The sequence below is a fragment of the Arvicola amphibius genome, chromosome 14, assembly GCF_903992535.2.
Source record: "Arvicola amphibius chromosome 14, mArvAmp1.2, whole genome shotgun sequence".
Classification (NCBI taxonomy): Eukaryota; Metazoa; Chordata; class Mammalia; order Rodentia; family Cricetidae; genus Arvicola; species Arvicola amphibius.
In genome coordinates, this window is record NC_052060.1 from 39105540 (window position 1) to 39118401 (window position 12862).

General features: G+C 44.3%; 1 protein-coding gene across 3 annotated transcripts in view; it reads right to left on the bottom strand.

The window, feature by feature from the left end:
* Sgms2 (sphingomyelin synthase 2) overlaps positions 1-12862 on the bottom strand; it is a 77658-nt gene that overhangs the window by 14975 nt on the left and 49821 nt on the right. For all 3 annotated transcript variants that reach the window (XM_038311415.1, XM_038311413.1, XM_038311416.1), the window contains exons 2-3: positions 6977-7663; positions 1755-1872 (exon numbers count right to left, since the gene is read on the bottom strand). In XM_038311415.1, coding sequence (XP_038167343.1) covers positions 1755-1872; positions 6977-7431 — 573 coding nt within the window. In that variant the 5' untranslated portion in view covers positions 7432-7663. The remainder of the gene's footprint in view (positions 1-1754; positions 1873-6976; positions 7664-12862) is intronic.

Below are 12862 nucleotides of genomic sequence, written 5' to 3' on the forward strand. Positions count from 1 at the left end.
GGGATGCCACTGTGAGAACTCTGAGTGATAAGTTGTGTGAGCTGTTGGTTCCAGACAGGGATGCCCTCTCAGAGAGAGGTTTTGGCATGTGCACATCTGTCATTGCTCCCTCTGAAGGACACTCACTAGCCTTGCCAACACAGGAAACAGGTAGATATTGAAGAGCCTTGTGGCCACAAGCATTGAAAGCTTGGAAGCAGCACTTGGGCCAAATTTAGAAAGCAACTTTGATCCCTGCCCTCTATCACTACATCTCCTCCAGCCAGACAGGGAAAAGCATGTGTCTGTTTACCGAACCGAGGGGCAGGCAACTACAGTCTGCTTCTGAGGAGGAGAGCCTGCTCACTGAATGTGGTAGGAGATTAGCCAGGGAACCTCCAACAGGCAGGGCTGCAGCTTGGTTCTTCCACAGCCTCTTTAGCGGGGTGGCTTTGGGAAACTGAAGTTCTTCCATAAAGGGGTAACCTTTAGTCTGTCTTTCTCCCATCATTGACCCTTCCCGGCTGACCTCATCCATTCCTAGGAAGGGTTTGCCCCTCGGCAGTGGCCACCTCACCAGGGAGCACACTGTAATACTGTCTGGCAGTGAAGTCCCAGGCAGGCTCATTATGTTTCTAAACTCTCATGTCTGAAATTAGTTTCAGTCAAAGCCAGTCAATGTTTAAATTCAGTGTGCACACTGTTTTAATTACAGACACGTTTTGCTTTGATGGCTTTAGGAAATGACTGCCTCTCCAAACCACACCTATATTTGGTAAGGGAGATGGCCGGCTCTCCGGCTCTTCCAGAACAGCTCTGTCCTCCTTCCCTCCTGACATCTGCTTAGTGTTCAGTGAAGTCCGATGTCAGACCTCTTCCCCTCAGCCAGAAAGCACATGATCGGTAAGTTTCTATTTCATAAACTAGGGTGCACAGGGGTCTACGATGAAGACTGGCCCTCCTGGGCCCGGATGCCATGTGAGGAAACTGTAACTTCCCTTCAGATCACTTCAGCGACAGCACAGCCTACTCTGTCTTCCCAATGGCTAATCATCTGGAGGGGCTCTTGGCTTTTCTCTCTCAAACCCTATCCACGCCAGTATGTTCTGTCGGTCTTACTGGCGAGATGTGTCCTGGATGAAATGGCATCAGTTCCGTGATCATGACCACCAAGGCTCACAAGAGCAGTGAGAACCTTTGCAGCCTGTGGCCCGCCCTGCTGCCCCTCCCCCCCCCCAAACACACACACTGCCGGCTGTTCCTTGAACCCAATGCAGATACACTGTTCTCCAGGCCTGTAGCTCTCAACCAGCCCAGGTGGTTAGTTCTCTCCCTTGTTTCCTGCCAAGTTTTTTTTAACATCTTTTCTTGACCCTTCTGTAGAAAAGTTCCTGCTGTTCTCACGTGACAATCACCTGACTAAGCATCACGTGATACATTAAGAAGGTATTGATTACTTATTAAGAGACGCTAGAGGGAAGGGCCTGCACTTTGGTCATTACAATGCCTGGGACCATAAGTACCATTCCATACAGAATAAGAAAGTGAGGAAACCCAAAGAGGCAAACACTGGTGGATTTTTAGTTAGCAGAAAACCAATTTTCTTTATATGTGGAAATGCAAAGTTCTTAATGAACGTTTCCCCCAATCTAGAGCAAAGTAGAGACTATGCTAGATTGCAGCTAACACCTATGGAAGTGTACGGAGGCATGTGTGAAGGAGTGAGGCTTTGGGATTGCTCTATTGAGTCATCTCTGTGGGACCCGGAGACTTACCTTTGGAGCACACTGGAAGTGCATTCCTGGCACAGGTAATGTAGTGACGTACATAGTTATGCAGCGATATAGGTATAACGTTCCGATGATAAAGAAGAATCTGCGCCCCACTATAGACCTAAAGGGAACACAGGGATGGGGAGAAACAGGTTTACCAGTTGTCTGTCTGGACCACACTATACACCCAAGTCTTGCCTCAAATTCATGATCCCGAGTGGCAGAATTACAGGTGCAAGCTACCAAGCCTGGCTCCCTGTATTTCTAATGCAATGTAAATCAATGTTTAATTGACTAAAAATAATAGAAACAATGGAATTAACAAATAAATTTCAGCTTCACAGAATTTTAAGGCCTGTGAGAAATCCCATAGTCCATAGTGGGACTGATCACATCTCCATAAAGAAATATTCATACACTGAAGTATAGCTAAGTGATCCGGGGCCTGAAAGGATGAAGAATGGGGGGACCGAGTAAATTTAAGAGTGCAAAGAGTCTATATAGTCTCAGCTCCCAAAAAGTGTCTTCCTTTGCCAGGGAATTCAATCAGCCTCTCTGTTTTCAGTCAACTCACCGATTAACGAAACCCTCTAGAGAACACATCGGAGGTGTAAGTGAGCGGTGGCCATAGAGGAATAATCTAATGGATCAGGTGACATTGCATAATTGGATACACAGGGAACTGTGACAACTCATTAAACCCTAGTTATGTAAGCAAGATTTTAATTGGGACCATCCAGAGATAGTGTGACGGTTTAGGCCTGAGTTGCTTTCTCTGACTGCAAACGTTTTCAGAGAACTATATTTTGACCGCGTCCAAAGTAACTACTGGATGGATTCGCTATTATCTTATTCACGATTGATTTTTAAATGGCAAAAGAAAATAAAAAGGAGTACAAGGGTTAGAATTGTTTGCCTTTCTCTGTACAAGGCTGCACTATCATTTATTGGAGCATTATTAAAGCATTATTTATGACAACCACAAAATAGAAACCGCCTAGAAGTGCCTACCAGCTGATGAACAGATAAAGGTGTGGTCATGCGTATGTACAATACCGTACTATTCAGACATGAAAGCCGAGTCCAGTCCTGTCATTTGTGACAACCTGGATGGAACTAGAGATCATCATACTTAGCAAGCCAGGCATAGAAAAATGAGCGCAGAATAATTTCACCCCTTTGCCAACTTAAAAAAATATTGTTTAGAGAAGTTGAGCACAGACTAGAGTTTACCAGCGATGGGGGTGACTGTATGTTTAGGAGGGGTTATATGGGAAGGCTGATCAATGTGTACTAAGTTACAGTTAGGAACAGGATGTGCTGAGATTTTCCATACAGCAAGATGACTACTGTTAACCATGTACTCTGCGTTTCAAAAATAAGTTGGAAAGATGAGGTATTTTGCCATAAAGGAAGGATAAGTAGGCTGGAGAGAGGGCTCAGCAGCTAAGGGTACTGGCTGTTCTCACCCGGAACACAGGTTTGATTCCCAGCACCTACATGGCAGCTCACAACCATCTGTAATTCCTGTTCCAGAGAATCCGATGGCCTTCGTGGGCCCCAGGCTTGCGCATGGCACATAGAACACATGCATGCAAAACACCCATATACATAAAATAAAACAAATTTAAAAATGTTTTTAAAAGAAGTGCTTAAAGAGAGGCATGCTTAACTTGAACGTCACCTAGTACACACATATGAATTTATACATAATACCTCATTATGGAATCCAATTTTGTAAGCTTTCATTACAAAATGAAATGTACCAGTTAAAAAAATGAAAAGGTCTAGGGGTGTGGCTCAAGTGTTAGACTACTTGCTGCATACAAGAAGTCCTTGGTTTGATTTCTGCTACTACATAAACCAATACCTTGCATTTGGGAGACAGCAGCAGCAGAATCAATAACTTTAAGGTCAACACTAGCTACATAATGAATTTAAGGCCAGTCTCTTTCCCGAAAATTAAAACAAAATTTAATAAAATTAAAACAAAAAGAAAAAGAGATTGGTCAAGAAATAAAGGGCAAAAATTCTTTTCCCTGTGCAGCTTTAAGGAAGATGGTGTCTTGATTGTGGCTCTGGGCTCTTCGCAATCTTCAGCCTAAGCGTGTTCTAGAAGCTGACTGAGCTCAGCAACCAGGGCTTTGCCAATGGCATGACTGTATGGGGGTAGCATGGGTCTAAAGGTCTTTGGGTCTCAGTTCCAGAGCCTCTTTTCTGTTATGTCTGCAAGCGCTGGCTCTGAACATGGATGGGAATGAGTGGGGATGTGTCACCCACCTACAGCTGTGGGCTTTAACTTCTTTAGAACATACCATGTATTCACTCCGCTGGGCTTCTCACCCTCCCAGCTCTCAAACTTTCCAAACCACCACTGCCCAAAAGACTCTTAGAAGAACTGGCACCCTCAGAGATGAGGAGTATTTTAAGTTTTGTCCAAGACACTGGTTCTCACATGGACCAAGGTCAAATTCAGGTAACTGCTGGGATTTCTAATTTAAAAGAAAAAAAAAGCATAAATATCTATTTTGGTTGTTTGCCACTGACAGCTATTTCAAGAACATTCCTGGGTTTCAGGTGAGGGGAGATGAAAGAAGCAGGCCCAGGGTAGCTAGCTGGAAGGGCTGACTTACTGTGTACTTGGTAACCTAGCTTTGTTGTCTTAGTACTGAAAAGGAACAGACAGTCAACAGTGCTGGCTGTTTTTCCTTGGTTAAGTGAAAGCAATTCACTCTGTGAATTCAAGCCCAGGCCCCATAGGAGCGCTGCTCTGAACTGTGCTTCATGCTATTAGACAACAACAAGAAATAAGGAAATATTATTAGGAGTCAATTAGATTCATTCCAGCATTCTGTGCCCAGAACAGAAGATTAACTTAGGTGAAACACTCACTCCTCAGTCTTCCTTAGAAAAAAATAACTGTTCACGGTGTGTCTCCCCTCAGAGCTTTTGAAAGAAACAGAGACATGAGAGGTGTCTCCATGGTAGACATATTGAGAGAGGCTGGGATTGGCAGGATTTCTTACTCAGCTAGGGCTTTAAGAAGAAGGTTATGACAATTCTACCAGTTACCAAAATCCAAGCCAAATATACTTCAAAACTGAAACGGCAGATTAGTGCTGTTTGTGATCTTAGCGGTAGGTATAAAGTACATGGCCTAGGTGCGTGATCCTAAGTGTTTTTTAATAGATATCTTCATTTCAATTAGCATGTAGCAATTGAACATGTTTCATAGCAGACAGTGTGAAATTTCAGTATCAGTGTGTAATGATCAGAGCAGGATAAGGCATAGCTTTTCCTTTGCTCCTTTTTTATGCTTTCCTCTGTGGCCTGGGGATGTAACCCAGGGCTTCGTGCATGTGAGCCCAGGGATGTAGTAAGCTACACCCCCCGCCAATACCATGCGTCTTGACACGGTGGACTCTGAGACAGCAACAGGAAGACAGTTGTAACAGCTAGATCTCACCTAAACCAAGACGAAGGCTACCCTGGAGGCAGAATCCCGCTACATCCTAGACTAAATAGCTCTTCACCCAGATGTGAATAGGAAGAGCCTTATACCCAAACTGAAGGAGAACGTGACCATCCATAGCCTATGCAAGCCCAACTATGTTTAGTGTCGCGTCCAGGCACTAAAAAGAAAACTATCGGTCAATAAATACAGCCTTGCTTTTAGCATAAAAAAGCCATAACTGACATGTGCAGCGGCAATTCACTTCCACTAAGTAAAAAGCAATTGATCGCTCTTTTAACTAAATATACTGATGAAATATTTTGAGAGTTATAATAAAGAAACTTTATGCATGGATGGCTTCAGTTTGCCATGCAGGTTTTGAAAACTGCAGGGTTGCATTTGGGAAAGCAGGCTCAATTCTTCTAAATACAAAGCAACCATCAACTTTATTCTCTCTTCTAAATGGAGATTTTTTTTATCTGTTTGGAGGTTTGGGATTTTTTTTTTTTTTTTTGGTTTTTCGAGACAGGGTTTTGCTGTAGCTTTGGAGCCTGTCCTAGAACTCACTCTTATAGACCAGGCTGGCCTCGAACTCACAGAGATCCCCCTGCCTCTGCCTTCCAAGTGCTGGGATTAAAGGTGTGCGCCGACACAGCCCCCTGACTCTCTCCTAAAAGCCACCTTGTGGCACTAACACTGAACTCTTACTTGACTCTGAATTTTGAAGCTGTGTTGTGGGAGTTCCCGTGCCTCACTTTTTGTTAAAAAGCCCTAAATTGTGGGTATTTTACTCAAACTTGTATTTTAGGGACTTAATTCCTGGAATCCAATAGAAAGCAAACACCCAAAGACAAATGAGAGGACAGGGAATTGAGTGGCCTCTAATTTTGTGGACCAGACATCAGAATTCACACAGAGAAACGGAAATAGCCATGTCAGAGCTGTGTCCAGTTTTGTAACATATCATCAAGATGATGGCTTACTACTCCCCAGCTGGTACAGTTCTGAGATGAGGGAGGAAGGCAGGGGCTGAACTATTGAGCCGTGTTCTCATTTTCAGTGCCAAGAGGAAGGCAGGGGAGACAAGTTTACTTTAGAGATCTAAAACCCTAACCACCGAAACCCAGTTCCAAATTCAGTTTCTCAAACAAACACTGGTTACTTTGTGCCTGGCAGGAAAAGGACAAGAAAGGAAAGAAAGCTTAAGAACCTTTGAATAGATAGAAACTCAAAGCAAACTGTTGATGGCGGACCAATCATCCCATAATAAATTAGTATCCTGGCCCACTTCCTACTGCACCTGCAGAGAGCCTGAAAACACGCTAGTCCTTTCCTACCATCTTCTTCCTTTGTAGTCCTGGCTGTCCTGACCTCTCTATGTAGACCAGGTTGACCTCAAACTCATAGCTACCCTTCTGCCTTTGCCTCCCAAGTGCTGGGATCAAAGGCATGTCCAAGCATCTTGATTTAGGGTAGGAGTATGGCACCATTCCACTGGAAACAAGGCACTGTACTGTAAATTGGTAAACTGAGTCACTCTCCACACACAAGACTACTGTAGCTTCCTGCTTTCACACGTGGCCACTCAATGAACACTTATGGAAGAGCGGCTGAATTTATTCAATGATGCCTACCTCCAATTTCTTTCCTCAAATGCCTAGGTAAAACCAAATGCATTAGAAGAATCTGAGAAAGATAATATCAATGACACATCATCTCTTTACAAAGCAAACTCAACCCAAACCCAAATACGTTATTAGTCAATACTTACTTGTATCTCAGAAAGAGCCACTGGGTGATCCATAACCCAACTAATACAATCCCATTTATTTCTGATACAGAAAATGCCCATTTGACCCGGTCGACATAATCAAAAAACTTGTCTGGGAGTGGAGGGCTGAGCTCCTTGGGAGGGACCCTCTCGTGCACGACTGTGATCATGACAGTCGTCAGGACAAGGTTGAAGAGAGCATACACAAAGGCAATGCCCGTTTTCCACCACTCCAGGGGAAACTTGTTCCTGGAGTCAGTGGGCATAGAAATCTGGATGTAGTCCGGGTACTTTTTGGCGCCCTTTCGTAGCCCGTTGGACAAGCTCTTGGGTTTCCCATTGCCATTTTTGTTTTCTTCTTCTACAGCTTCAGCAGGACTTGTGTAAGTGTCGGGAGAGTTACTGGTTTGGTTTTCCAAATGACCTTCATGTTTTGCTGTCTCTATGATATCCATCGTATGCCAGCCTTCAGAGCTACAGGAGATGGTAAGGTTCTTGTTCTCTGTGGAAACGTAACTCTTTTAAATCCTTCCACTTCCAAGATCAACATGGACTCTCAGAAGGGACTGTGTGTGCTGGTACAAAATGGAGACGGTGGCTTTCTGGTTCTTAGTTCCTCCCATACAACAATCTGCTGGTACACAAGGAAGCCAACTCTCTTTCCCACCGAAGATGATGTCGTCCCTCCTAAGAACAAAAGAAAACGAGGTCAGCAATGGCTTGTCTAATTCCCAACCATTTGAGATGCAAACATTCTCAGAAGTAAGGCAACTTAATACCAAAGCGCCTGCTCTACAAAGACATCCTCAGAACAAAATCAGGGCCCCTGAGACTGGATTTATTTATACAGTGCTGGATTGTACAGTGCCCAAGCTTGGGACTCTTGTCCATGAGCTGATGTCAGCATATCTTAACAATCAATTTCCTGTTCATTTCTTCTGATAAAGCCAGGACCTAACATTTCAAACACTTCACAAGTTGCTAACCACGAAGTCATAATACACTAGAACCTGCCTGGAGACCACTCCACTCCTTCCTGATCTGCAAAGATTAGATGGTGGATCTTTTCTAAGAAAAGGGATCCAACAGTGGGGCATGGTGGCTCACACTTCTAATGACACCATTTAAGAGGTTGAAGCAGGAGGACTACGGTGACTTTGAAGTCACCCTGGGTGACATAGTCAGTTCCAGGTTAGTTAAGTGTGAAAGAAACCCTGCCTCAAAACTACACAATAAAAATTTCAAAGGGTTTGGAAGTTCTGCTGAACTGCTGGATGGTTGTCACCCTCATTTTCCAGAACAGCCCAGTTTCTAACTTCCCTATTTAAAAACCTACAATCCCTTTGGTGACTGCTTTCATGAACTGCAAAGCAACACATTCAACCTATTTTAAATGACAGCCTCAGTTTTCCCCTTTAGTATCTAGAGACACACACACACCACAAGCAAAGTCCACAACCTTCAAACTAACGAAGTTACAAAGCCTTCGCTGGGTCTCATCTGGGAGAGGGGTAGAGGAGCAGCCACAGGGGAACTTCCTAAAACTGCCACAGGAAACTGATAACTCCTCGACACAACCACCAGTTTCTCCCAAGCGGCAGCATCTGGCATTCAGAGGGCCACTTGAGGCACTTACCTTTCTGTGGCTGAGGAAAGGCACCTCCAGCTGAAGCGCCCCAGGCTCCAGCGAGGAGCAGAGACTTCTTACCACACTGAGCAAAGTCGGTGACTCTTATACTAGCTCGCACTGTGGCCCAGCTGTTCCCAATTTAGGAAAGCAGCAGTTCAGTCGGGCCACCAGCCCAGCCACCTGAAGAGTTCTGCAACCTTGTAATTAGTCTCCACCCTGAGTACACTGCACAACTTTAGCATACTTCTTCCAGTCTTAAAGGCCTCCTTTGCAGGGTAAATATGGTTAAATTCAATGTAGTGACAGCTAAACCCTTTAAACGGATGTAAAAAAAGAGGAAAGTTTAAGTGGCTCAGTTAAGACCTCCAGGTATTTCCTTGACACTACGGTGGCAAACAGATCAACTACAGGAGTTTATTGTATACTTCCTATCTCAACACTGAGGAACGCAGGGGCAGATTAAAGGCTGGTTGGCTTGTTTCTTTTGGTTGTTGTTGTCTTAAGAACACAGGGACTAGGGAGATGCTTCAGCACATAAAATGCCTGCTGCACAAGCAGAAGGACCTGAGTTTGGATCCCCAGCACCCACTTAAAACCACCAGGCAAGGTGGAACACGCCAGCAGCTCCAGTGCGCATGTGGTAGTGGGCACGGCAGCTGCAGACAAGTGAATCCCTTGGGCTCGCTGGCCAGGCAGTGTAGCCGAATTAGTAGGATGCAGACTGACAGCCCTGGCTCAGAAAAGAAGGTGCAGACTGTCTAAGGAAGACACCCGATGTTGACCTTTGGCCTGTGTGTATGCATGTGCGCTCACACATGAACTCAGCCAAGAGCAGCTAGTCGAAGAGCTAGAGCCACCACACGGCTCTGGGAGACAAGGAAAGATTCATATTGTGAAAGAAAGACTGAGAAGAGTTGGCCACCAGATTAAAAAAAAATAGATTTATGCGTTACATAACCCTCTCCTCTGGCAAGAGGCATCCACCTGCAGACAGAGCCCACCCTTGAGAAAGAAAAACCAGCAGGGAAATTGATCTGGTAGAAAAATAGGATCAGCGGAGGGTGAGCAGCCACGAGGGGCCACTCCCAACGGCTCACTTTCCTCTTGCCCCTTTGAAAAATCTCCCAGCTACCGAGGCACTAGAGAAGGTGGGAAAGCCAGGGTTCCTCCAGCCTGACCAGTGTTCTCTGCAGTGCCTTAGGAGACGCCACGGGAAGAATGAGTGTCACAAAGAGGAGCCCTGGCAAGACGACGCCAACAGTAACTTCTCTCCACCATGGACACCTTCTTCCGAGGAAGACACCCTCAAGCAGCGAGGGCTGGTGTCTACCCACTCCAGCCTAGCTAACTAACATATTCCACATGTGCTCCTCGCCTGGTGGTCATGCCTACAGGAAGCTTCATCAGTGGACATACAGGTGGCCTTTGTAAGGTCGTCATCTAGTTCTAGAACATAGAATGCGGAGAGGAAAATCCAGTCGCTCTTTTCCCCCAAGAGGAAGAACTCCAGCACCTACCTCAGGGGACCACTATGAACCTCACTGAGATAATGATCATGCCGAGCGTGAGCCCTTAGGAGGAACTGGCGGAGCCACTGAGTGAGCACAGTACCCACTGACTGTCATTAGCAGAAGAATAGATATTTTCCTAGGGATTTCATTATGGTTGAATGACACCTTCATCTGTGTCACCAGACTCAATGTTGTGACGATGATGGCCATGCCATATTATCCCTTCCTCTCACGGCCTGAGAAAATGACCAAAGCTACTTCTTTGGGTGACAATTCCACTAGTCAACCTGTTTGGGTTTCCACACCAGAGCACAAACCAGCACCAAACTCGCCAAGTACCATGAGTCAATCTAGATAACACAGAGACAATTCAAAATATTTACAAACCCACCTGTCTTGTGAGAGCAAATGCAATATGCTGAGATTTGGTTTTGGTGCATCAGTATGACCCTTTTCATTTTATAACCACAAAGTGGGACATACTACAGAAATTGAAGTACTGTTTATAATTAGAAATTGATTATACTAAAATCTAAAGAAGCACATTTTTAAGAAGTGATTAGCACGCTGGAGAGATGCCTCTGCAGTTAGGAGCATCGCCTGCTCTTGCAGAGGACCTGGGTTTGTTTCCCAGTACCTATCATACTGGGTGACTCAAAACCCCTGTAACTCCAGTTCCAGGAGAGTTACACCCTTGCCAGGCCTCCGCGGACAGCTGCACACATATGGTGTACATACAGACACATATTTCCTCACATCTACACACAAACAAATACATCAACTTTTTTTTTTTTAGGTAATTATCTTGAGAGAAGTAAAAGCGGCATTTGATAAGATTCAGTTTCTATTCTGCAGATGAAAGTATCCAGGACAGGAATGGGAATAGCATTGCTAGGCTCTGCCGGTGTCAACATCACGTTTAGTTGTGTATTATGCGAGCTGATGTCTTGTGTGAAGCATTCCCACTCGCGCTTCCCCTTGCCCTCTTGAGTTGAGACTCCTTTGCTGAATGACAGGAGATCATGTTTCTGCATTTTATGTCTGTCATCTTCACTACTGGCCAGCTGTCTGCTCAGTAAATCAACTGTCCTAGCCAGGGTCTCTGTTGCTGTGAGGAAACACTGACCGAAGAGCAAGCTGGGGAGAAAATGGTTTCTTTGACCCACACTCCCATAGCACTGTACATCGCTGAAGGAAGTCAGGACAGGAACTCAAAACAGGGCAGGAATCTGGAGGCAGGCGCTGATGCAAGGGTCATGGAGGAGTGCTGCTTTCTGGCTTGTTCCCCATGGCTTGCCCAGCCTGCTTTCTTATAGAACCCAGGACCACCAGTCCAGCGATGGCACTGCCCACCATGAGCTGGGCCCTCCCTATCAGTCACTAATTTAAAAAAACATCCTATAGGCCTGCTTACAATCTGATTTTATGGAGTCATTTTCTCGATTGAGGTTTTCTTCTTTCAGATGACTCTAGTTTGGGTCAAGCTGACATAACACCAGTCAGCACACCAGGACAAGTGAACAGCCAGGTAATTAATGAAAAGCATAAAACACGTACACAAGAAACCAGTTTTCTCATGCGCATACTATTGGATTATACAGGTTAAACACCCATGCATCTTTATGACAGAACCTGTAAGATAATCAGCTTTGAAAAACCTAACATAAATATGCTGAATACCTGACCACAAGCTATTGGATTGATAGACTCCCCATATCAAAGGACAAAACTGTCCTCAAATCCTTGTAATTAATTACAAGAAAATATTTGTAATTTTTGTGAAGGAAAACAACAATACTGATGGTGAGAAAACAAAACACAAAGAGACACCACCCTCGTAAGAAGAAGGGAGAGATGATACACTATTGAGACAATATGCTATCACACTATCATAGTCACAGACGATACGCTATTGAGACAATACACTATTACACTATCATATCCACAGACAATACACTATTGAGATGATATGCTATACACTATTATATTCATATATAATTTGTCATCGAATTCTAACAATCCCGGCAGGATTTCTCCTGTAATTTGACAAGAGCTCTAAAACAGGAATCTAAAATGGGAGTGGCACCAGACCTGTGCCATGACACCACACAATGGTGCTGCTATGATGGCACTTTGACCCCATCCCTAATTTTTTTGGGTGCACCCCCCCTCCCAGTGAAATAAGAAGCACACAAACTATTTAAGCATGTTTTCAATGCTCATTGGAAGAAAAATTTGTAAAACACTCAATATCCAACATAGGGCCTAATTCAAAAGCTTGTGAATCTCTCACTGTTAAGAAGTATTCTGGGGTGGTATGAATGGGCTGCCTGTTAGCAATCTGAAAAACTCTGAAATGCTGAAAAATCTAAAACCACATGATTTCATAACTCATGGTTCATGTATAAAATTATTAAAATACTGTATAAAATTATCCCCAGTTTTGTGTGTGTGTGTGTGTATGTTAAATAAATTTTGAGTTAGACTGGGATTCTATCTCTGAGAAACATCATCATGTATATACTAATATTCCAAAATAAAAAAATTCCCAAATCCAAAACATTTTTTTGATTTGTTTTGATTAATGTGCATGCCACAAGTATGTAGATGCCTGTAGAGGCCAGAAGAGGGCAGTAGAGCCCCTGCAGCTGGACTTATAAACAGTTGTGAGTGGCTCAGTTGTCAGTTGTCCCCAAGGGCAGCAAGCATTCTTCTGGGCTGAACCATCTCTCTCTCTCTACCCTT